The sequence below is a fragment of the Doryrhamphus excisus genome, linkage group LG6 (assembly GCF_037039965.1).
Source record: "Doryrhamphus excisus strain RoL-2023G ecotype Guam linkage group LG6, RoL_Dexc_Guam_v1.1, whole genome shotgun sequence".
Lineage (NCBI taxonomy): Eukaryota > Metazoa > Chordata > Actinopteri > Syngnathiformes > Syngnathidae > Doryrhamphus > Doryrhamphus excisus.
The window spans coordinates 3,071,717-3,096,515 of NC_136362.1; the positions used below are offsets into that span (position 1 = coordinate 3,071,717).

General features: G+C 40.3%; 1 protein-coding gene across 1 annotated transcript in view; it reads right to left on the minus strand.

Moving 5' to 3' along the window:
• The window catches only part of tshz3a (teashirt zinc finger homeobox 3a), a 26,214-nt gene continuing 1,415 nt past the window's right edge, over nt 1–24,799 (minus strand). Inside the window, exon 2 of the mRNA XM_058087575.2 lies at nt 1–3,699. Within this exon, the coding sequence (XP_057943558.2) occupies nt 413–3,699 (3,287 nt within the window). The 3' untranslated portion in view covers nt 1–412. The remainder of the gene's footprint in view (nt 3,700–24,799) is intronic.

Here is a 24,799-nt window from a genome sequence, read left to right on the forward strand (position 1 = left end):
TTAAGTTGTGGAATAAAATCCAAATATTACAGGAATAAATTTGACATTTTTTTTTTAATATAAATTTTTGCTTCTACCACAAAATAAATCATAAAAATTAAAAATAAATATACTTAATCAAGTTATATGTTAACTTTTGGTCTGCCGACGGTGAAGTGAGAAAGACGACACAAATTGGGCAAAATATCGTTGACATACAGTAAACTCCAACATGTGAAAATTTTTTTTGTTTTTTTTTTAAATACAGAAAAAGCAAAAATATTATCGGCCGAATTGACGTAAACTTATTGTGCTGACACTTTTAACAGTAGTTCTTGGCATCTTAGTGCATTATACCACAATTTATATTTGTTATTTTTTTTAACAAATTCTACAGAAGTTCGTTCAGTTTTTCGACTTCCGAAAAAACATGCTAGTGTTTGTCGACTTCGCACACAAAAAGCAAGTGATCCTCCGGAGACTTCCCGTGACTCTTACTGAGGTGAAGTTTAATCGCGTGCTTAGTGGCAAATTTGCGGACACAGAGCTGGCAACGGTACACGGTTCCGTTAGCGTTGCAGTCCTCTTGCGGCGACACGTACGACGACTCCAGGGGTGCCAGTTTCTCACTCAAACCGTGGGAGTCCCTGACGGTTTGTTTGGGGGATAGCTTAGCTAGGTCCCTGACTCGGAAACCCAAGTGAGCTTCCAGGTGACCGACATACGCTGCCGGGGTTCGGATCTGCGAGGCGCAGTCACTGCAAAAGAATACAGGCTGACCGGAGTCTAAATTCTTTAAGAACTTAGTTCTGCCTGTTCTTCGGAGCTGGTACTTGACATTCGCTAGCCAGTGGCTAATGGTGGTCATGGAGAGACCTGTAAAACGGGACACGTGCATTCGTTCCTGCGGGCTGAGATCGTTGATGATGTATTTCCCCTCGGAGGTCTGCCTCAAAGTGGACGCAAACTGCGCCTGAAGGAGTAGGAGGTGCTGTGGGTTCCAGCTGGAGTGACGACCCTTGCGTTTGTGTCCGTGCAGGGACGCATCGTCGTCCTCGCACGGAGAGAGCAGACCCTCGGTTTTATCGTTCACCCGCGATCTGGACACCGGTTTGGGTACTGGTTGCGACTGCGTCAGGTTCCTTAGCATGTCCGAGATATCAGAGAGCGCGTTCTCGTGTAAAGGGCTGCTGGAGTTATACGGAGAAACCACCGTTAGCTGCGCGGGGGTGACGAGAGAGGACGGCGAAATGGAGGAGGCGGTGGAAGAAGGCGTTAAGGGAGCGGACACTTTGTCGCTTTTCGCTTTCGTAAGGTCCATCGGTTGGTCATCACCGGATTGACAGAAACCGCCGCCGACTACGGTTTCAGACTTCTTGCTCTGCGACGGAGGTGCGGCCACCGCGGCTCTTTCCGCGATGCTGTGGCTGAACCTGGACAGCAGACTCAAGGGATCTTGATTCGGCAAGGAGGGCTTGGCCGCTTTCCCCAAATGAATGCTCATTACGGACTGAAGAGCGCTTAGAGGGTTGACGAAGGGCTGCTCTGGAGGACTATGACCCGTGATGATAGCGGTGCTGCATTTTAAACCCGAGTCATGCGGAGATCTGACTGTCTCTCTCTTGGGATCTGTTGCCGGGGAAGCTCGGTCGCTATGGTTCCCCCTGTCAAGGGCGGCCGGGGTGACTGCCCTCAATTCCCGAGGTGACTCAGCCTCCTCGCTGTTATGCGGTCCTCCTGTTTCACTTTTACACGGCGAGAGACGGTTTTCCCTGTTGGGAGACAATCTCTTCACCCTTTGCTCTACTTTTGCTACTTTCTCAGTCACTTTCTTCACCAAGTCCTCCATCGCCTGGAAGTTGTTGCTGGGAAAGGGGGACGACTGCGTAAGCGGGGGGCTAATTAGAGGCTGGTTGTTGGCGAGCGAGGACAAGACTCCGTCGCCGCCGTTGAATAAGAACTTCATCGGGGAGTTCTTTTCCATGCCGCTCTGTTGGATCTTCATGGCACTAGGGAACTGGTACGCTGCATGGATGCTCGGATAGCCCCCCCAGCTCGGGTTCCCACTCTGGGCCTTGTTGATAGCGGATGTCACCGTGTTTTCCAGGGATTTTAGAATATCCAAGCCCCCTTTAGGAGTCTCTTTCAAGTCCTCTTCGGTAAGATAGCTATACTTTGATATGTCGTATTTTTCCTCCTTGTCGGAATCTTCGTCCTTCCTGGATGAAACCGCGACTAGTTTTTCATTTCCAGGAACCTCCGGTTTGGTGCACTGCTCCTCAACCTCCTCCCGTTTGATCTCCTTAAGAGGAGGAGAGACAGCAGGGGAAGTTGCGGTGGTTTGAAGAGGTGGAGGCGAGAAGGTCGAGGGTGCTAGCGGAACGGACTGAACTCTCGGTTCCGTTGGTGTAGTGACTCTACCGGGGTTGGGCGACGTGGCTTCAGGGAGCGGCTTCCCTCTCTTCCCCACAGAGTTAGTCACCCTCAAAAAGTGTCCCGTTATCATCATGTGGGTCCTCAGTTCTTGCAAAGTATTGTGGGAACTCCCACACTCCATGCATTTGAGGATCTGGAATTTGTTGGATTCAAACTGGCAAGCGTAGCTGGCACCGTTCTGGTGAGCGTATCGATTGGTAGACGTCGAGTAAGGGCTGGACGACCGTTTCAGTGAGGGGTCGCTCGATTCTGAATGCGAGTGCTTAGCTTTCGGGGTTCCTTCTCTGGAACGTTGCGAGGGCGTCAGATCTAAACCCACCAGCGCCCGTTTCTTCGAAGACAGGATTTTCGTAGCCACCGGGGCCATGGGCTCCTTCAGAGGCACTTTCTGATAATGTTTGGTCTTGATCATGTGGACGCTGAGATCCTGAAGCGATTCAAAGGAGTGACCGCAGTACATGCACTTCAAAACCTTCTGGGCGTCTTCCTTGCCTTCCATTTCCAAAAGCGACCGTTTTCGCGGTTTGGACCAACGCTTTGCGCCGCTTCCTGACTTGTCCTGGTTGTCGTCCCGGTAGTGACCCGTATCGTTCATATGAACGGTGAGTTCAACCAACGTATCGTAAGCGGCGCTGCAACCCTTGCAACGAAACTTGCTAGCCCCCGTAAAAATGGAACCAAACAGTTTTGGGTTTTGTCTGTGGAGCTGGACTGTGCTGAAGAGTCCGGGTTCGGATTGGGCGGTGTGGCGACTCTGCGGCGGATTCTGTTGAAGCGTTTTCGCTACGGCGGACTGATGCCAGTCGTAGCTGCTGCTACTGCAGCTACTGCTGCTACTCGTGCTGTTGCTACGAGTCGGCTTCTCCGTCGAAGACGATGGCGGTAACTGCGTTTGTTTGGGGTTGAAATTCACAGGCGTCCATAGCGGACTTGTTAGAAAGCTGGAGTAGATAGCCTTCATATGTTCTAAGGTGTCCATCCCAATGGGGGGCGTCTTACTGCCGCCGTTTAGAGACGCCGCGACACAGTTCCCTTCCACTTTTTGAGGCGGGCTCTCGACGTCTGAAAGACAATCGCTGATCTCGCTCACATGCGACTCGCTGTCAATCTCCTCCGCAGCCCCCGCTGACTCCCGGTCACATGCTTGGTCCTTGGCAGGCTCGGCGTTTTCCTCTACAATCTCATCTTTCACGGGAAGGTCATCCCGAGGACCTGAGGGCGGGTCGCCTGCTTCCGCGTCCTCATCCTCTGCGGGGTGCTTTGTCAGCTCCTCGGGAGAATAAGCTGCAAAGGCGAAACGGAGACAAAAGAGACAACAGAACGAGATGAGTAAAATTGCAAGGAGTCAACACGCGGTGTTGAAGTAACCGGAAAAAAAAGTTTCTCTGCAATGTGTGCCCGAGGACTCCCCGGGATAAATGAGCCATCTGTGTGGGAGCCTTTAAAAGCTGAGCTGAGAAATTACAGTCATCCCATTTCACCTCATCAACCGTTGAGGTGTTATTTTCCTCCAGGCGAGCCTGTATTTATATACTACCCCAGCCACATGGAACTTATGCCTCCCCTTCTTTTCAGTCGCGGTATTGGAGGAAAACAAAAAACAAAAAAAAAAAAAACGAAATATCTTGGCAAAAACATAATGCACCATTTTATTTATCTCAGGGCGCAACAGCTTGAAATGAAAACTAAATCTGAAATTAATGAAGCCCAATCTCGCTGTGGCATTCTCCTCTGGGGTAATAAATGAGTTGGATCAACCTCCATCTGTCAGTTAATATGTCTGACGCCTCTTCATCTGCCCTTTTCTGTGATCTACTCCACACACACACACACACACACACACTTCCACCCGCTTTGCACTCGCACACGACGTTGACGAATGGGAAAATGTTGTCCAGATATCCGTTAGCGGACTGAAGCCGGTTTGCTAATGTGTGCAACTTTCGGTTTTTGCCCCGCGCCGGTTGCAGTGCGAGGGAATCAAACGATGCACAGCAAGCAGTTGATGTTTGCTAAATTCAAGGATGAAGAGTCTTGAACCAGTAATGATGTGCATTATATATCACTATATTGACACTTACTATGGTACCCATTATGGCATTGGATGCTCATATCACCTTGTACTTTGGTATGTGACAACATAAAAATTAAATTAAATAAAACAAAATTAAATAAAACAAAATTAAATAAAATTAAATAAAATTAAATATAAAAAAATAAAATTAAATATAATAAAATTAAATTAAATTAAATTAAAATTAAAACAAAAAAACTTAAACTCTATTAGGAAAGCAGGAAGTGAACAAATGTAACAGTTACTGATTGTACCTTGTACCTTGTACCGAGGTGCATAACTAAAAAAAAACAAAAAACAAAAAACGAACAAAAAAAACCTTAAACTGTATTATGGAAAGCAGGAAGTGAACAAATGTAACAGGCTAAAAATAACCAATTACTTAAAAATGTCATCCAATACTTCTAAGGGAAGAAGTACATTTGAAACACTTCTATGCTAGGACTACTACGTTATGCTAGCCATAGCGTTTCAGTATGTGGAATCAAACTATGGAATGGATTGAGTAAGGGAATCAAACAATGCACAACGATGAGCCAATTCGAGAAACAATACAAGCAGTTGATGTTTGCTAAATACAAGGAACCAGTAATGATGTGCATTATATATCACTATATTGACACTTACTATGGTATGTGACAAAATAAAAAATAAATTAAATAAAACAAAATTAAATAAAATTAAATAAAATTAAAAAAAAATTAAAAAAATTAAATAAAATTAAATAAAATTAAAATTAAAACAAAAAAACTTAAACTATATTAGGAAAGCAGGAAGTGAACAAATGTAACAGTTACTGATTGTACCTTGTACCTTGTACCGAGGTGCATTACTAAAAAAACAAACAAACAAAAAAAACCCCCAAAAAACCTTAAACTGTATTATGGAAAGCAGGAAGTGAACAAATGTAACAGGCTAAAAATAACCAATTACTTCAAAATGTCATCCAATACTTCTCTACAAGAAAGGAGAAATATAATCTCATGGAAGAAGTACATTTGAAACACTTCTATGCTAGGACTACTACGTTAAAAAGCCGTAGCATTTCAGTATGTGGAATCAAACTATGGAATGGATTACTATGGTACCCATTATGGCATCGGATGCTCATAAAAAAATCAATAAATAAATTAAATTAAATCAAACTAAATTAAATTAAATAAAACTAAATAAAACAAAATTAAATTACAATTACAATTACATCAGATTACAATTGAGTGCATCCCATAATCAGTTCCCAGTTCCACATGTCCAAAAGGAGTAGGAAGAAGCAAAGCTTATTAAATCCTACCCCTCATATCTGGTACTTTTACAATCACTAACTGTTACATTTGTTCACTTCCTGCTTTCCTAATATAGTTTAAGTTTTTTTTAATTATTATTATTTTTTTATTATTATTATTATTTATTTATTTATTATTTTTATTTTAAATATAAAAAATAAAAGTAAAAAAAATAATTTCAAAATAATAAAATTTTTTAAAAAATAAAATAAAATAAATAAATACATAAATAAAAACTTGAGAAATCTCAACAAAAAAAAACATGATCAGTGAAGCTTAAGGACTTAAATGCATACGTCTTACCTGTAAAATAATAATAATAATAATAAATAAATAATAATAATAAATAAAAATTAATAAAAAAAACTTAGGAAAGCAGGAAGTGAACAAATGTAACAGTTACTGATTGTAAAAGTCCCAGATATGAGGGGTAGGATTTAATAAGCTTTGCTTCTTCCTACTCCTTTCGGACATGTGGAACTGGGAACTGATTATGGGATGCACTCAATTGGAATCTGATGCATGTTCAAATGAAATTAAACCATTACCATTATCATTATTGATGTATATACATTATTGAGCGCATTTAATGCTAAAAATCCACTAAGCCCGTCTGCAACGTTAGGCTGGACATTAATAAAAAAAAAATGTTGAAAATGGTGTCTTTTGACAGCTATTATAAACTAAGACAAATGGTCTATAAAAGAAAGCGAGAGTGTAAACTGAGACGGCTTTGTTTGCTCAGAAAGTCTAAATTGTGGGTTTGAACACACAAACACCGTGACTAAATCTTACTACACACACACACACACACACGTCCAGTCTAAACAAAAATGTCATAGCAGAAATAACTCTCATTTCCAGTGCTAACAGCCAATCTCCAGACATCCATGCGGCTGGCGCTGGTCTGATTTGGGCCCCCGGGGGCAGACTCAGTCGGCATCTACACGGCACTGGCCAGCCTAATGGAGACCTGGCAGGTGCGGCCCACTCTGTGTCCTCGCAGAGATTTGGTGTGTCACCGGGTATCCATTACCTGCCACTCTCAGCTGATAGGCCCCGACAGCCCTGATCAAAAGATGTCGCCGGGCCCCAATCCGTTTGGCAGTCGGTGGCGTGTCGTTTGTAAAAAGGGCCAAGCAGGGTGTAAATAAAATGACATGATCACTTCCCTGGCCCCTCATGTTCTGGACACAATTATGATAATGCGGACGTGGAAGTGAGAGGGAAGGGGGGGTCTGGGACGATGAAGGAAGGGGGCAAGGGGCTAAATTGCTCACGCTCGGCCAAACACGCAAGGGAACATTGCTACCAGGCGGCAACCCTCTACCACACCCTTTTTCCTTTTTACTTCAGGGGTCTCAAACACGCGGCCCGTGTGCCAAATGTGGCCCGCAGGACACTACTTTGAGGCCCCCGCCTTGGTATGAAAGTTTAATATTTGATATGTATGCTGTATGGTATCATGTACCCAGAAAAAAATTATTACGTTTGATTAATGTTCATGTTAAAGGTTAAATAACTGTTAATAGTTATCCTCCCTATCCGTGTGGAAGTGGTAATTTTTTGGCTATTTAAGTTGAAAGGAAATGACTTGAAGGCTACCGTTTAGGTCGCTAGGGCTCTAGTTTGCAAGTTAGCATGTGGCTAAAGACCCTGCAGTTGCGCAATATGTTGTAAATAAAAAAAAGTTTAAATGTTTTTTGTCATGTCTACAGGGCTCTAATAATGCTTTGTTCATTTTAATATGAAAAAAATAAAAACTATATGTGGTTTCTTAAGTTTTTATTATTTGGTGTTTTATTATTATTATTATTATTATATTTATTTATTACTGATTGATTTTTTTTATTCTTGATTTATTTATTTTTCATTTTATTTTGTGCAGAAAAATAAAAATGAAGATATTTGAGAACAGTGGAATGTTTTATCAGAGCTTTTATTGTAGAAAATTGGAACCAAAGCACTGAAAAAGTTTGTATATTTTTCTGTTTTTAAAAAAATATTAAAAAGAACTATATGTGGTTTCTTAATTTTTTATTTTATTTTATTTTATTTTATTTTATTTTATTTTATTTTATTTTATTTTATTTTATTTTATTTTATTTTATTTTATTTTATTTTATTTTATTTTATTTATTACTGATTGATTGATTTTCTTTATTCTTGATCTTATTTTGTGTAGAAAAATAAAAATGAAGATATTTCTGTTTTTAATAAATGCGTTTTTTTTTTTTTGTTTTTTTTTTGGAAAACCTGATGCGGCCCAGCCTCACCCAGACCCTATCTCCAGCGGCCCCCCAAGTAAATTGAGTTTGAGACCCCTTGCTTTAGATTCTCATCCGTTTCTACTCCAGAAGGCATTGCCGTCAGATTCTCATTTGGGAAAGGAAATCCCGTCCGGATGAGGTAGTCTCTGTAATGTATTTGCATCCCGACTAACTAGTCACAGACGTCAGCTTGCATCAGGCGAGTCCGCCTCACCGTTTGACCAACTTGTCAGGTCACTTGTCTCTTCCTCGGTGTGAATTTACGCCGCATATCCGTCCGTGTTGCTTTGACACATTTAACGCTGTAACCTATTTACTGTCACCGCGTCACATTTGCAAGCTTTTCCCAAAAAGGATCCGTGTGTTTTTTAATGTTTGGAGAATATGTTCAATCCCCGGGAAAAAGGACTGCAGCATCGCTAATGTTCATTTGTCATTAAGCTTAAATTGCACAGAGCGGGGGTGTGAAGTCCAAAAGGACGAGCTATAAAAACCTACAGAGTGTATCTGTGCTCCCAGGCAATTTAAAATGCAAAACAAAAACCATTATGTCTGAGCGCTATCTGTTAATTTAATCCCCAATGACTGATAATCCATCACGTAGGGCGACAACCACATCCAATTATTCTCCCTGGCTTGACTGACAACAGAGGTGATTTATCAAGCTAATAAAAGGTGATGGGAGTATGGAGGCTCCCTTAGTATAAAAAAAAAACAACAGAAAGATTATGGAAATCTCCTTTGACGTGTATATGCGTATGGATAATAAACAATATGAGTTATTAAAAACAGAAAAATATACAAACTTTTTCAGTGCTTTGGTTCCGATTTTTAATTTTTAGTTTTCTAAAAAAAAACTTAAGAGAACCACATATAGTTGGTGGGTAGACAAATTATTTTTTTTCAGATTAAAATGAACAAAGCATTATTAGAGCCCTGTAGACATGACAAAACACGACTATAGTCACATTTATACTTTTTTTTATTTACAACATATTGCGCAACTGCGGGGTCTTGAGACACATGCTAACTCGCAAACTAGACCGCTAGCGACCTAAATGGTAGCCTTCAAGTTAATTTCCTTTCAACTTAAATAGCCAAAAAAATACCACTTCCACACGGATAGGGAGGATAACTATTAACAGTTATTATTTAACCTTTAACATGAACATTAATCAAACGTAATAATTTTTTCCGGGTACATGATACCATACAGCATCCGTATCAAACTTGCGCGGGCCCGCGCTAACATTAAACTTTCATATCAAGGCGGGGGCCTCAAAGTAGTCTCCTGCGTGCCACATTTGGCCCGCGGGCCGCGAGTTTGAGACCCCTGCCATACAGCATCCATATCAAACTTGCGCGGGCCCGCGCTAACATTAAACTTTCATATCAAGGCGGGGGCCTCAAAGTAGTCTCCTGCGTACCACATTTGGCCCGCGGGCCGTGTGTTTGAGACCCCTGCCATACAGCATCCATATCAAACTTGCGCGGGCCCGCGCTGACATTAAACTTTCATATCAAGGCGGGGGCCTCAAAGTAGTCTCCTGCGTGCCACATTTGGCCCGCGGGCCGTGTGTTTGAGACCCCTGCCATACAGCATCTGTATCAAACTTGCGCGGGGCCGCACTGACATTAAACTTTCATATCAAGGTGGGGGCCTCAAAGTAGTCTCCTGCGTACCACATTTGGCCCGCGGTCCGCGTGTTTGAGACCCCTGCCATACAGCATCCATATCAAACTTGCGCGGGCCCGCGCTAACATTAAACTTTCATATCAAAGCGGGGGCCTCAAACTAGTCTCCTGCGTACCACATTTAGCCCGCGGGCCGCGTGTTTGAGACCCCTGCCATACAGCATCCATATCAAACTTGCGCGGGCCCGCGCTGACATTAAACTTTCATATCAAGGCGGGGGCCTCAAAGTAGTCTCCTGCGTGCCACATTTGGCCCGCGGGCCGCGTGTTTGAGACCCCTGCCATACAGCATCCATATCAAACTTGCGCGGGCCCACGCTAACATTAAACTTTCATATCAAGGCGGGGGGCCTCAAAGTAGTCTCCTGCGTACCACATTTGGCCCGCGGGCCGTGTGTTTGAGACCCCTGCCATACAGCATCCATATCAAACTTGCGCGGGGCCGCGCTGACATTAAACTTTCATATCAAGGCGGGGGGCCTCAAAGTAGTCTCCTGCGTGCCACATTTGGCCCGCGGGCCGCGTGTTTGAGACCCCTGCCATACAGCATCCGTATCAAACTTACGCGGGGCCACGCTAACATTAAACTTTCATATCAAAGCGGGGGCCTCAAACTAGTCTCCTGCGTACCACATTTGGCCCGCGGGCCGCGTGTTTGAGACCCCTGCCATACAGCATCCATATCAAACTTGCGCGGGCCCGCGCTAACATTAAACTTTCATATCACAGCGGGGGCCTCAAACTAGTCTCCTGCGTACCACATTTGGCCCGCGGGCCGCGTGTTTGAGACCCCTGCCATACAGCGTCCGTATCAAACTTGCGCGGGCCGCACTAGCATTAAACTTTCATATCAAGGCGGGGGCCTCAAAGTAGTCTCCTGCGGACCACATTTGGCCCGCGGGCCGCATGTTTGATACCCCTGGCAAATGTTATTGGAAAAAAACAAAGTAACTCACAGAAATACTATACTTTACCGTAGTATTGAACAATACAAACATACTTTCAGGAAACTAGAAAATAACCAATCAACACATCAACAAGTGAATGACTATCATTATTTTTCACTTTTTTTGGCTCTCAATCGATAATGCAGTTATGACTAATCTTTTTGATAGAGAAAGACATATTTCACCACCGGACACGGTCTCAACCCCCATACCCCCCCCCCCCCCCCCACACACATGTATGTCAAAATAAAGTAAATCAGTCAGTTAGCACGCCACCTTTTCCTGCACAAACATAATCACACACACGCGCACGAATGCCGCCGATGAGGAAAGACAGTCCCATCTTGGCACGCAGGAAGCATTCCTGAGGAGTATCATTTACGTAAACATGAGGGCCCGCTGACCAGCAAGGGAGAGATGATGATCAGATATAGAAAGACTGCAGTTTTGCACCGACGATCAGGAACAACACGTTTGCAGGGACGCCATGATTAGCGGATGATAGCTAGCGTTGTCTGCTTTAACACCGTTTGCATACGTGAGCGATTATATGAAGAATACTCAAAAAGTAAGAATTTATTTTCAATTATTAGAAGTATTTGCACTCTTTTGTTAATTTTTGTGTTTTTATTTATTTATTTTTTTAAATCACTCCCAAAATGATCCGAGTTTTCCGAGTCTTCACAGCTGTGAAAACCATCTGGGAGCCAGATCCCACCCAAGAGCTGCGTAGTAAACAGGATGCGTCATTAAATACTCTACCTGGGTCTGGCTCAGTCTGCCCCCCCCCCTAAAAAAAAAAAAAAAAAAATGCATAAAACATGCATCACAATATAAAAAAATGTAGTTATTTAATATGCAGCCATTTATTTACTTCATTCGTTTGTTCAGATGCGTTCAAATACAACTGGTAAATGTGCAGACAGGAAGTGACCTCCGTGGGTGGTCTCATACAGTTAAACAACCAAAAACTCTCACGACACGGTAAGTTCAAAGGTTCTAATATTCTCTCTAATACTCAGAGCATAGTTTAGCATTTTTATCGTAACAAAAATTTATTAAAAATTTATTAAAAACAGAAAAATTATTTTCTACAATAAAAGCTCTGATAAAACATTCCACTGTTCTGAAATATCTTAATTTTTATTTTTCTGCACAAAATAAGATGAAAAATAAACAAATCAAAAATAAAGAAAATCAATCAATCAGTGATAAATAAATATAATAATAATAATAATAAAACGGTAAATAATAATGACAAAAAACATTTATACTTTTTTTATTTACAACATATTGCGCAACTGCAGTGTCTTGAGACACATGCTAACTCGCAAACTAGATCGCTAGCGACCTAAACGGTAGCCTCCGAGTTATTTCCTTTAAACTTAAATAGCCAAAAACTTACCACTTCCACACGGATAGGGAGGATAACTATTAACAGTTATTTAACCTTTAACATGAACATTTATCAAAAGTAATAATTTTTTCCGTACATGATACCATACAGCATCAAGGCGGGCCACATTTGGCCCCGCGGGCCGCAAGGCTACCGTTTAGGTCGCTAGCGCTCTAGTTTGCGAGTTAGCATGTGGCTAAAGACCCTGCAGTTGCGCAATATGTTGTAAATAAAAAGTATAAATGTGACTATAGTTGTGTTTTGTCATGTCTACAGGGTTCTAATAATGATTTGTTAATTTTAATGTGAAAAAAATAATTTGTCTACCTGCCAACTATATGTGGTTTCTTAAGTTTTTATTATTTGCCGTTTAATTATTATTATTATTATTATTATATTTATTTATTACTGATGGATTGATTTTCTTTATTCTTGATTTATTTATTTTTCATCTAATTTTGTGCAGAAAAATAAAAATGAAAATATTCTGAAAATTAGAATCAAAGCACTGAAAAAGTTTGTATATTTTTCTGTTTTTAATAAATGCGTATTTAAAAAAAATTTTTTTTTTTGGGTAAACCTGATGCGGCCCACCCTTGCCCGGACCCTAGCTCCAGTGACCCCCATGTAAATTGAGTTTGAGACCCTTGCTCTAGCCTGACTCACTATGTAACGTCTCTATTCAAACATCTTGCAACTAGTATAAACTGAGGAACTCCATCTGGACCATATGAAAACCACAATTCCACTGTATATACAATATAAAGTTCATATTCATACTTCTGCCCTGACTCTGCAACAATGCATCATGCAGAATATCAACTGTTTTTTATTCACTCTTCTGCTGCGACATTATCCTCGTGCAAACCATCACGTCGACTGTGATCACGCAGCCTTTTCTCATTTGTTATTTGCGTGTGTTCTCTACCCCCCGATGGCATTGTGAATACATTGTGTCCGCTGATTGTAGTGCAGGATGTGTGATACGGGAGATGAGAAAAACAGAAGAGATTATTCTGGCCCCAAGCAAAGCTTTAGGGCTGGACCTTGTCAATGCACCTCACATAGGGGGGAGGAGGAAAAGGGGGGGGGGTGGCTAGAGAGAAAGATACAGTGGGACCATTTTATTTTGACTGACACGTGTGGAGGACAGGAAGTGACGTGACTGAGGTTCAGAGATTACTTTCAGCTTGCCTCATTATTATTATTATTATTATGACTGTTATGATTATGAGATTATTTCAATCTGCAATGAATTGTGCTTGTCTAATTAAACAATTACTGACACCTAGTGGCCAATGTAGAATACTGCATTCACCATTTCAATGCTTCTTCTGCCTTATGTTTTATATTTTTTTAGTCGGTTAATTTAGCCATTATTATGCTTGAAAATAATTATGCTTCGAGTGAGTACAATTTGCTTAATTATATTTTTAATATATTATTTATTTATTATATTATTATTTATTTATTATTTCTCATGGTTATTTATTATTATAATTATACTTTTAATAATATTGTTATTTAGTCAGTTAATTTAGCCATTACTTTGCTTGAAAATAATTGTGCTTTGAGTGAGTACAATTTGCTTAATTTTATTATTATATTTTTAATATATTATTATTTATTTATTATTATTTATTTATTATTATTATTATTTATTATAATTATATTTTTAATATTATTATTATTAAGTCAGTTAATTTAGCCATTACTTTGCTTGAAAATAATTGTGCTTTGAGTGAGTACAATTTGCTTAATTTTATTATTATATTTTAAATATATTATTATTTATTTATTATTATTATTTATTATTATTATTATATTTTTAATATTATTATTATTAAGTCAGTTAATTTAGCCATTACTTTGCTTGAAAATAATTATGCTTTGAGTGAGTACAATTTGCTTAATTTTATTATTATATTTTTAATATATTATTATTTATTTATTATATTATTATGTATTTATTATTATTTATTATTATCATTATATTTTTAATAATATTATTATTTAGTCAGTTAATTTAGCCATTATTATGCTTGAAAATAATTATGCTTTGAGTGAGTACAATTTCTTAATTTTATTTTTATATTTTTAATATGTCATTATTTATTTATTATTATTTATTATTATAATTATATTTTAAATAATATTATTATTTAGCCAGTTAATTTAGCCATTATTATGCTTGAAAATAATTATGCTTCGAGTGAGTACAATTTGCTTAATTTTATTAGTATGTTTTTAATATATTATTATTTATTATTATTATATTATTATTTATTATTGTTATTTATTATTATAATTAAATGCGTTTTGCCTCCAGTGGCCCCCAGGTGAATTGAGTTTGAGACCCCTGTTCTAAATGATTTTTTTGTTCTGTACGGCTGTGAAGAATTTGAATCTTGGGATTTTCAGCATGGGTCTAAAGTTGAATCTAGGGGTAATGCTCGTATGTTAAGGGGGGGTGGGGAAGTCAAAACAGGGACAACGTAACCCCTCTCCCATCATGCAGCTGCTACCATGATTGCCTAGCAACGAGGAGGTGATGGACGCAGCCTGAAGATGGATTGCCACCATAAATCTTGAAGCATAGGACATGAAGGTGAGCAATGGACAAAGAACAAAAACAACCGTTCTTGTGCCAAACACACATTTTTAGCCATGATTATTCGCAGTTGTTCTTTGTCGGTGTGGTACTTGGCATTCTGTTGATGTTCTATAGTAGTTTTATACCTTCAAGATACTTCAGATGCTTTCATATTGTCATCCCATTCACCCAATGATTAATGATAGTGGCATATGTTGCCATGGGAGGATAATAAACAGCCACATTTGGCCCACGGGCCTCAAAGTAGTGTCCTGCGGGCCACATTTGGCCTGCGGGCCGCATGTTTGAGACCCCTGCCATACAGCATCCATATCAAACTTGCGCGGGCCGCACTGACATTAAACTTTCATATCAAGGCGGGGGGCCTCAAAGTAGTGTCCTGCGGGCCACATTTGGCCCGCGGGCCGCGTGTTTGAGACCCCTGCCATACAGCATCCCTATCAAACTTGCGCGGGCCGCTTTGACATTAAACTTTCATATCAAGGCGGGGGGCCTCAAAGTAGTGACCTGCAGGCCACATTTGGCCCGCGGGCCGTGTGTTTGAGACCCCTGCCATACAGCATCCATATCAAACTTGCGCGGGCCGCACTGACATTAAACTTTCATATCAAGGCGGGGGGCCTCAAAGTAGTGTCCTGCGGGCCACATTTGGCCCGCGGGCCATGTGTTTGAGACCCCTGCCATACAGCATCCATATCAAACTTGCGCGGGCCGCACTAACATTAAACTTTCATATCAAGGCGGGGGCCTCAGACTAGTGTCCTGCGGGCCACATTTGGCCCGCGGGCCGCGTGTTTGAGACCCCTGCCATACAGCATCCATATCAAACTTGCGCGGGACGCACTGACATTAAACTTTCATATCAAGGCAGGGGTCTCAAAGTAGCGTCCTGCGGGCCACATTTGGCTTGCGGGCCGCGTGTTTGAGACCCCTGCCATACAGCATCCACATCAAACTTGCGCGGGACGCACTGACATTAAACTTTCATATCAAGGCGGGGGGCCTCAAAGTAGTGTCCTGCGGGCCACATTTGGCCCGCGGGCCGCGTGTTTGAGACCCCTTCCATACTGCATCCATATCAAACTTGCGCGGGACGCACTGACATTAAACTTTCATATCAAGGCTGGGGGGCCTCAAAGTAGTGTCCTGCGGGCCACATTTGGCCCGCGGGCCGCGTGTTTGAGACCCCTGCCATACAGCATCCATATCAAACTTGCTCGGGCCGCACTGACATTAAACTTTCATATCAAGGCTGGGGGGCCTCAAAGTAGTGACCTGCGGGCCACATTTGGCCCGCGGGCCGCGTGTTTGAGACCGATGCCATACAGCATCCATATCAAACTTGCGCGGGCCGCACTGACATTAAACCTTCATATCAAGGCGGGGGCCTCAAAGTAGTGTCCTGCGGGCCACATTTGGCCCGCGGGCCGCGTGTTTGAGACTCCTGCCAAATAAAGCTAATAAAAGTTAATAAAAGTACGGTCACACAAACTTTTGGTCCCTTTCTCCAAATCCCTTCAGGTTCTGATTTCTGTTTTTTGGAGATTCCACCTTTCATATAGCAACTCTCCAATGCGGCTAGCGTAGTTTGGGTATAAACATCCCTGGGCTATCTGATTATGGTCTACTGCTGCGGCACTGGTGTCTAGTAACACTCAGAAAGAACGCTCAACCATCCATCAAACAGTGAGTGTCTGTCTAAGGCTTTTTTCCACCCTGCTTCTTCTCGTCCTGGCTCTCCAGTTACAGCCATACACCAGCGACCTAAATAATATTCTTCATGATAAATGGCACTATAAGCCCGGTATCCATCATTAATCTGATTTTTTAAAGAAGCATCCATCTTTCAGAGAGCCTGTTAGGGCCCACAGGAGAGCCGAGCAGCACCGGGTTCATTTAAAGGCCAAGCTTGCTGAGTGAGTGATACCTGTCAGCCCTGCTCATCAGGGACCCACACACACACATACCACATTAAACACTGGCGCCATATGGTCACACACACACACACACACACAATGCTTCTTAAAGAGTTCAGCTTGTATACACTGAAATAAGAGTACACAAAAAAAAATCACACACATATAAGTATATTTTTTGAGCCAAAAACTAAATCAAACATTAGAAAAATCTTGTCACACAACACTAACCAAAAAACGAAAGGAATATTCCAATCTCTTGTCTACACGCGGCGTGAAAATCAACCTGAATAGTGAATAGGGCATGCCCAGAAAAACGTAAACATCATAAAAAAATTCATAAAAAGTGATATTGGATAATTCCTCGCGGCACAACTGACTGGTTTCTCAAGGTACATTAGTATACCGCGGCACAGTGGTTGAAAAAAATCACTGCAATAGGGCATGCCCAGTAAAACGTAAACATCAACATCACGTGATACCGGCTTCCGACGGGTTTTTCCTTTCACTTGTCGGAATAACTCCAGTATTGCCAGTTTTTCGTCTGTCCGGTCTTGAAATTTAGTTTGAATCAAAAACAAACTTTGCACGTTTTTTTTTACATTGGAAATATTTTACTGGGCATGCCCAGTAAAACGTAAACATCAACATCACGTGATACCGGCTTCCCCGAGTGTTTTTTCTTTCACTTGTCGGAATAACTCCAGTATTGCCAGTTTTTCGTCTGTCCAGTCTTGAAAATTTTTGGGGGCATGCCCAGTAAAATTTTTCCAATGTAAAAAACGTGCCGTGGCTCAAAAAAAGGTTGAAAAACACTGCTCTAGACCAGTGTTTGAAAAACACTGGTTGAAAAACACTGCTCTAGAGCAGTGTTTTTCAATCTTTTTTGAGCCACGGCACGTTTTTTACATTGGAAAGATTTTACTAGGCATGCCCAGTAAAACGTAAACATCAACATCACGTGATACCTAGCTTTCGTGAGTTTTTCTTCCACTTGTAGGAATAACTCCAGTATTGCCAGTTTTTCATCTGTCTTGTCTTGAATTTTTTTGGGGCATGCCCAGTAAATTTTTCCAATGTAAAAAACGTGCCATGGCTCAAAAAAGCTTTTTTGAAAACACTGGTCTAGAGCAGTGTTTTTCAACCTTTTTTCAGCCACGGCACGTTTTTTTACATTGGAAAAATTTTACTGGGCATGCCCAGTAAAACGTAAACATCAACATCACGTGATACCGACTTCCGACGGGTTTTTCTTTCACTTGTCGGAATAACTCCAGTATTGCCAGTTTTTCATCTGTCTTGTCTTGAATTTTTTGGGGGCATGCCCAGTAAAATCTTTCCAATGTAAAAAACGTGCCATGGCTCAAAAAAGCTTTTTTGAAAACACTGGTCTAGAGCAGTGTTTTTCAACCTTTTTTCAGCCACGGCACGTTTTTTTACATTGGAAAAATTTTACTGGGCATGCCCAGTAAAACGTAAACATCAACATCACGTGATACCGACTTCCGACGGGTTTTTCTTTCACTTGTCGGAATAACTCCAGTAATGCCAGTTTTTCATCTGTCCAGTCTTGAATTTTGTTTTGGGCATGCCCAGTAAATTTTTCCAATGTAAAAAACGTGCCATGGCTCAAAAAAGCTTTTTTGAAAACACTGGTCTAGAGCAGTGTTTTTCAACCTTTTTTCAGCCACGGCACGTTTTTTACATTGGAAACATTTTACTGGGCATGCCCAGTAAAACGTAAACATCAACATCATGTGATACCGGCTTCCCCAAGTTTTTTTTCTTTCACTTGTCGGAATAATTCCAGTATTGCCAGTTTTTCGTCTGTCCAGTCTTGAAATTTTTTTTGGGCATGCCCAGTAAAAATTTTCCAATGTAAAAAACGTGCCATGGCTCAAAAACCTAATAGTTTCAGGAAAACTGGAAAATCTCCCACTCATGACATACAAGTGTATTTTTTTTTTGCACGTCATTTCTCAACCTCTTTCCCAATTCTTCGTCTTCTCTTTGTCTCGTTGCCTCTGTCTTTTTAACTCCGTGCCCCCCCCCTGCCCCCCCCCACGTATACACCTCCCTCCCATGTGTGTCTGCTAAAGCCAGTTTGATAAATGACACACGTCACCATGTCAGAAGCGAAGGGTGGGTCAGTGATAAATGACTCTGTTGAAAAGGAAATCGGCTCTCTGGCATGGCCGGAGCTATTCTCCTTCTGGATTGGGTTTCAGACCCCCCCCCCCTCATGACTGGCGCAGCTCGGTTTCCCCCTAAAAACGAGTGAATGGAGTGATCCAGTGTGTCCCGATTGTCGCTACAGTGGGACTATTTTTTACAAAGCCCCACAAGACAAGACCCAAGTCCTCGACTGAAAAGCTCATCTGAAAGCCGAAAAAGTGGATGCATAACACTTTTCTATTTTGTGACACTGCACTTTGTTCGATTCCGGAGCCCAAAACCAATGGCAAGTGTTTGTTACTCCCACGTTCTGCCTTTTCTCTTCTCTTACACTCACTTCCTGGTAGGGTGGTAATGTTATCATTACCAGGGTAGGATTTATGGATTCAATGCCTATGTCAATACCAGTGGGAAACACAGCCTCGCTCTTTCCACTGGTGCTCAGAACCTCATTAGGTATGCCCTTATCAGACACATAGATCACAGACGTGACTCAACCTCAACGGAATCCAGCCAAAAGATTTTCATTAGCGACCAAAGGCCTGCGAGGCCCAAATATTCACTTACACGTGTGAATAAGACGAGAAGCCTTACAACCACACCGCACTTCCGACTTAAACTTAAACTACATTAGGAAAGCAGGAAGTGAACAAATGTAACACTTACTGATTAATTGGCCACTCCAAATTGTCCATAGGTATGAATGTGAGTGTGAATGGTTGTTTGTCTATATGTGCCCTGGGATTGGCTGGCCACCAGTCCAGGGTGTACCCCGCCTCTCGCCCGAAGACAGCTGGGATGGGCTCCAGCACCCCCCGCCACCCTCGTGAGGAAAAAGCGGTACAAACTAAATGAATAAAATAAAATAAAATAAAATAAAATAAAATAAAATAAAATAAAATAAAATAAAATAAAATAAAATAAAATAAAATAAAATAAGAAAGCAGGAAGTGAACAAATGTAACAGTTACTGATTGTAAAAGTACCAGATGGAGGGGTAGGATTTAATAAGCTTTGCTTCTTCCTACTCCTTTTTGGACATGTGGAACTGGGAACTGATTATGGGATGCATTCAATTGTAATCTGTAATAAAAACCATTACCATTACCATTAATAGTGACTGAGAATCAAACCCAGATCTTATGCCAGAGCAGTTGGGAACAGGGATGAAACTAAACTAAACTAAACAAAAAATTTAATTTAATTTAATTTAATTTAATTTAATTTAATTTAATTTAATTTAATTTAATTTAATTTAATTTAATTTAATTTAATTTAAAAAAATATAAATTAAAACTAAATAAAAAAACTATATTAGGAAAGCAAGAAGTGAACAAATTAACAGTTACTGATTGTAAAAGTACCAGATGGAGGGGTAGGATTTAATAAGCTTTGCTTCTTCCTACTCCTTTCGGACATGTGGAACTGGGAACTGATTATGGGATGCATTCAATTGGAATCTGATGCATGTTCAAATGGAATAAAACCATTACCATAATTGTTTTGACGTTGCCTTGAAGTCAAGGTTGTATTATTATTGTTATTATGTCATTTTTATCCAGTGATCCATTGGTGGCTGGATGCAACTAGTATTTACTAATAAGATTTTCTTAAATCCGGAGCAATAAATTAAAATGTGTTTCTGACTTGGCATAGATGAATAAGACACAAGGGTAAATTCAAGCAAGTAGGCTGCGGTTACAAACACCTCATTGGCCGTCCATGTCCACCACGGCAAGCGAGCAAATAAGAAAGTGCAAGTCCACTGATACGTACATTCACGAGTGATGGCTGCCAGTCTGGCACTTATAAATCTAACCCTGCAGAAACAGGAGACTGTTACCATGGAGGATGTTCCAAAGCGGACCGACCCCCCCCCCCCCCCCCCCCCCACCACCCGTCTTCTTCTATCTCGGTCATAAACAGTTTAAAGAAGTTTTAAGAGAAAAGCCAAGGTCGCTTTCACTAATGGTGGATTCTTAGTAGAAAATATTTAGCATACTGCAAGAACATTACCACTACCATTACCACTTCCACACATATAAGGAGGCAAGTTAAAGTAAAAACAAAAAACGCATTTATTAAAAACAGAAAAATATACAAACTTTTTCAGTCAATAAAAGCTCTGATAAAACATTCCACTGTTCTCAAATATCTTAATTTTTATTTTTCTGCACAAAATTACATGAAAAATAAACAAATCAAGAATAAAGAAAATCAATCAATCAGTAATAAATAAATATAATAATAATAATAAAACACCAAATAATAAAAACTTAAGAAACCACATATAGTTGGTGGGTACACAAATTATTTTTTTTCCGATTAAAATTAAAAATGCATTTTTTTTATTTACAACATATTGCGCAACTGCAGCGTCTTCAGACACATGCTAACTCGCAAACTAGACAGCTCGCGACCTAAACGGTAGCCTTCAAGTTATTTCCTTTCAACTTAAATAGCCAAAAACTTACCACTTCCACACGGATAGCGAGGATAACTATTAACAGTTATTTAACCTTTAACATGAACATGAATCAAACGTAATAATTTTTTTCTGGGTACATGATACCATACAGCATCCATATCAAACTGTAAACATTAAACTTTCATATCAAAGCGGGGGCCTCAAAGTAGTGTCCTGCGGGCCACATTTGGCCAGTGGGCCGCGTGTTTGAGACCACTGCTATCAGTCATTTATTAGAAATAGTACATAAAAGTGTACATAAAAGTATAAAAATGGCGAAATGAAACCAAAATACGAATAGAAGCAATGCTATTCTAAATTGTTAGCTAGGTGTCAGCCAGACACCAGACTCGGTCGCCAGAACAACAGGATTTAGTTGCAGCTTTTTTAAATGATCTCCAACGGGTACAATAACAATAACAAACATAATAAACAAAACAAAACAGGGTGCTGAAAACTCACATTTGGCCCGCGGGCCGCGTGTTTGAGACCCCTGCTTGTGAGTATAAGCGGTAGAAAATGAATGAATGAAAATAAAATAAAATAAAATAAAATAAAATAAAATAAAATAAAATAAAATAAAATAAAATAAAATAAAATAAAATAAAATAAAATAAAATAAAATAAAATTAAATTAAATTAAATTAAATTAAATTAAATTAAATTAAACTACATTAGGAAAGCAGGAAGTGAACAAGGCACAAAGCTTTGTGCCTTTATAAAGCTAATAAAAGTACGCCCCGGATGGGAACGGTCACACAAACTTATGGTGCCTTCAGGTTCTGATTTCTGTTTTTGGAGATTCCACCTTTCATATAGCAACTCTCCTATGCGGCTAGCGTAGTTTGGGTATAAACATCTGATTATGGTCCGTATTTGCACCAAAAGTTGTAAAGCCAATGTTGTTTTTTTGTTAAGTCTGCAACGTCGGACCATCGCCATCGGTTCTTAACCACCACAAAGTCATGTTTACAGGGATCCGTTACATTCCCGACTGCCCTCACTCAGACCCGACCCAGGTACGCGCCTCGCATTTGTCACCTGCAGCGCCAAATTGAGTTACACCACAACCAAAGGGCGAGCGTCTCTGTGTAATATCAAGTTGATTACATCAAAGTGGTGGCAAACCTCATCGGGGGCCCGGGCGCACCCCGAGCTTGTCATCTCCAATCACAAGGCCTGTCAGGACTCCATCAGCCTCTCGGCTAATTGGACCGATGCTAATGAAGCAGGCAAAACAAGTTTTTTATACTGCGGAAGAGACTCAGACAGTAGAAGAGGCGGAAAGTGTATGCGTGAGAAGACAATGAAGAAGCAACGCTATGTGTGTGTGTGTGTATGGGGGAGGTAGATTTTTCATGCAAGTCTCAAGGTTGCAGCGGGCCGACTCCCCCCCCCCATCTAAGTCCCTAATCAAGGCCCATCATCTGTCATCCTTTTCTTTGCTCTCTCTATCACCGCGCTCTGTGCTGCAATCAATTCATCATCACCCTTTGTGTGCCACTGAACAGTTGACAACTTTATAACTTGCAGCTGCACCGGCTGACTGACAAGGGGTGCGAGGGGAGCACGGAAAAAAAAAAAAAAAAAAATGAAGCAAACGGATGCATGAATGAACGCGACAAAGAAGCGTGGTTTCAGATAGAAAAAAAAAAAAAAAAGTTGTTTTCTAAAAACACCAAACGATCTGTATTAGAGGTCTTTTATTCGCTTTCATCAACACACAAACAGCAAGAAGAGACGAAACAAAACATCCTTCTCACTGATCTGAAATCAGAAAGCTTTCAGTCATTCTTTATGTGCTCCCCGCGGCCACTCTGAGCCAGTGAGCATGTACATTAGGAGCTGGGGCATTTTGATGAAATAAAAGCCCGGGCCAGCTTATGGCTAAACAGAATGGGAGCACTCACTCAGCCTGTCTCTGATTGACCATTAAAGCCATTGATGAATGGGCCTGTCAGGGTGGAGACAATTAAATCAAACATGAAACAAAGCCGTTGTGGCGGCCCCGGTCTGACAGAGCAAACCCATTCCTCCCCTCCATTACATTGCACACAGCTCCTTTTACAACCCGTTATCCCCGCCTCCCGACTTTCGCCGCCCCTGCGAGCACATGGGAGTATGATGTCCACACCAACATACAGACTTTTAAAAAAAAAAAAAAAAAGTTGCCACAACACTACGTTTAGACGGGTATGATGTCACAGTTTAAATTCGTCCCCTTGTTAAGCAATTAATTCATAATAATTTTTCATTATTCATGTAAAACTCATGTTTTAACTGTGTATTAACCAATAAATGTTGTATTTTTATTCAACTCCATTCTTCCGCAAAGTGTACTTGAGTATTTAGAAAAGCGCTATACAAATAAAATGTATTATTATTTATTGTAAAACACAGCACAACCACTAGTGGCGCTGTTGAGTCAGTTACTACTATTTTACTGTTTAAATAAAGCACAAACAGGAAGTTGAGCTACATCTCTGCATGGGGTATGATGTCACAGTTTAAATTTGTCCCCTTGTTAAGCAAGAGCGTCATAATTGATTCATAATTGATGAACAATTTGTTGAGGATTTTTGATTTTTTTAATGTAAAACACAGCACAACCACTAGTGGCGCTGTTGAGTCAGTTACTACTATTTTACTGTTTTAAAGAAGCACAAACAGGAAGTTGAGCTACATCTCAACTTCGTTTAGACGGGTATGATGTCACAGTTTAAATTCGTCCCCTTGTTAAGCAAGGGCGTCATAATTGATTCATAATTGATGAATAATTTTTGATTATTCATGTAAAACTCATGTTTACTCGTGTTTTAACTGTGTATTAACCAATGAATGTTGTATTTTTATTCAACTCCATTCTTCTGCAAAGTGTATTTGAGTATTTAGAAAAGCGCTATACAAATAAAATGTATTATTATTTATTGTAAAACACAGCACAACCACTAGTGGCGCTGTTGAGTCAGTTACTACTATTTTACTGTTTTAAAGAAGCACAAACAGGAAGTTGAGCTACATCTCAACTTTGTTTAGACGGGTATGATGTCACAGTTTAAATTTGTCCCCTTGTTAAGCAAGGGAGTGATAATTGATTCATAATTTATAATTAATTTGTTGAGGATTTTTGATTATTCATGTAAAACTCATGTTTTAACTGTGTATTAACCAATAAATGTTGTATTTTCATGTGTCTTCTATTGTGTTTACTTGTTTTTATTCAACTCCATTCTTCTGCAAAGTGTATTTGAGTATTTAGAAAAGCGCTATACAAATAAAATGTATTATTATTTATTGTAAAACACAGCACAACCACTAGTGGCGCTGTTGAGTCAGTTACTACTATTTTACTGTTTAAATAAAGCACAAACAGGAAGTTGAGCTACATCTCAACTTCGTTTAGACGGGTATGATGTCACAGTTTAAATTCGTCCCCTTGTTAAGCAAGGGAGTGATAATTGATTCATAATTTATAATTAATTTGTTGAGGATTTTTGATTATTCATGTAAAACTCATGTTTACTCATGTTTTAACTGTGTATTAACC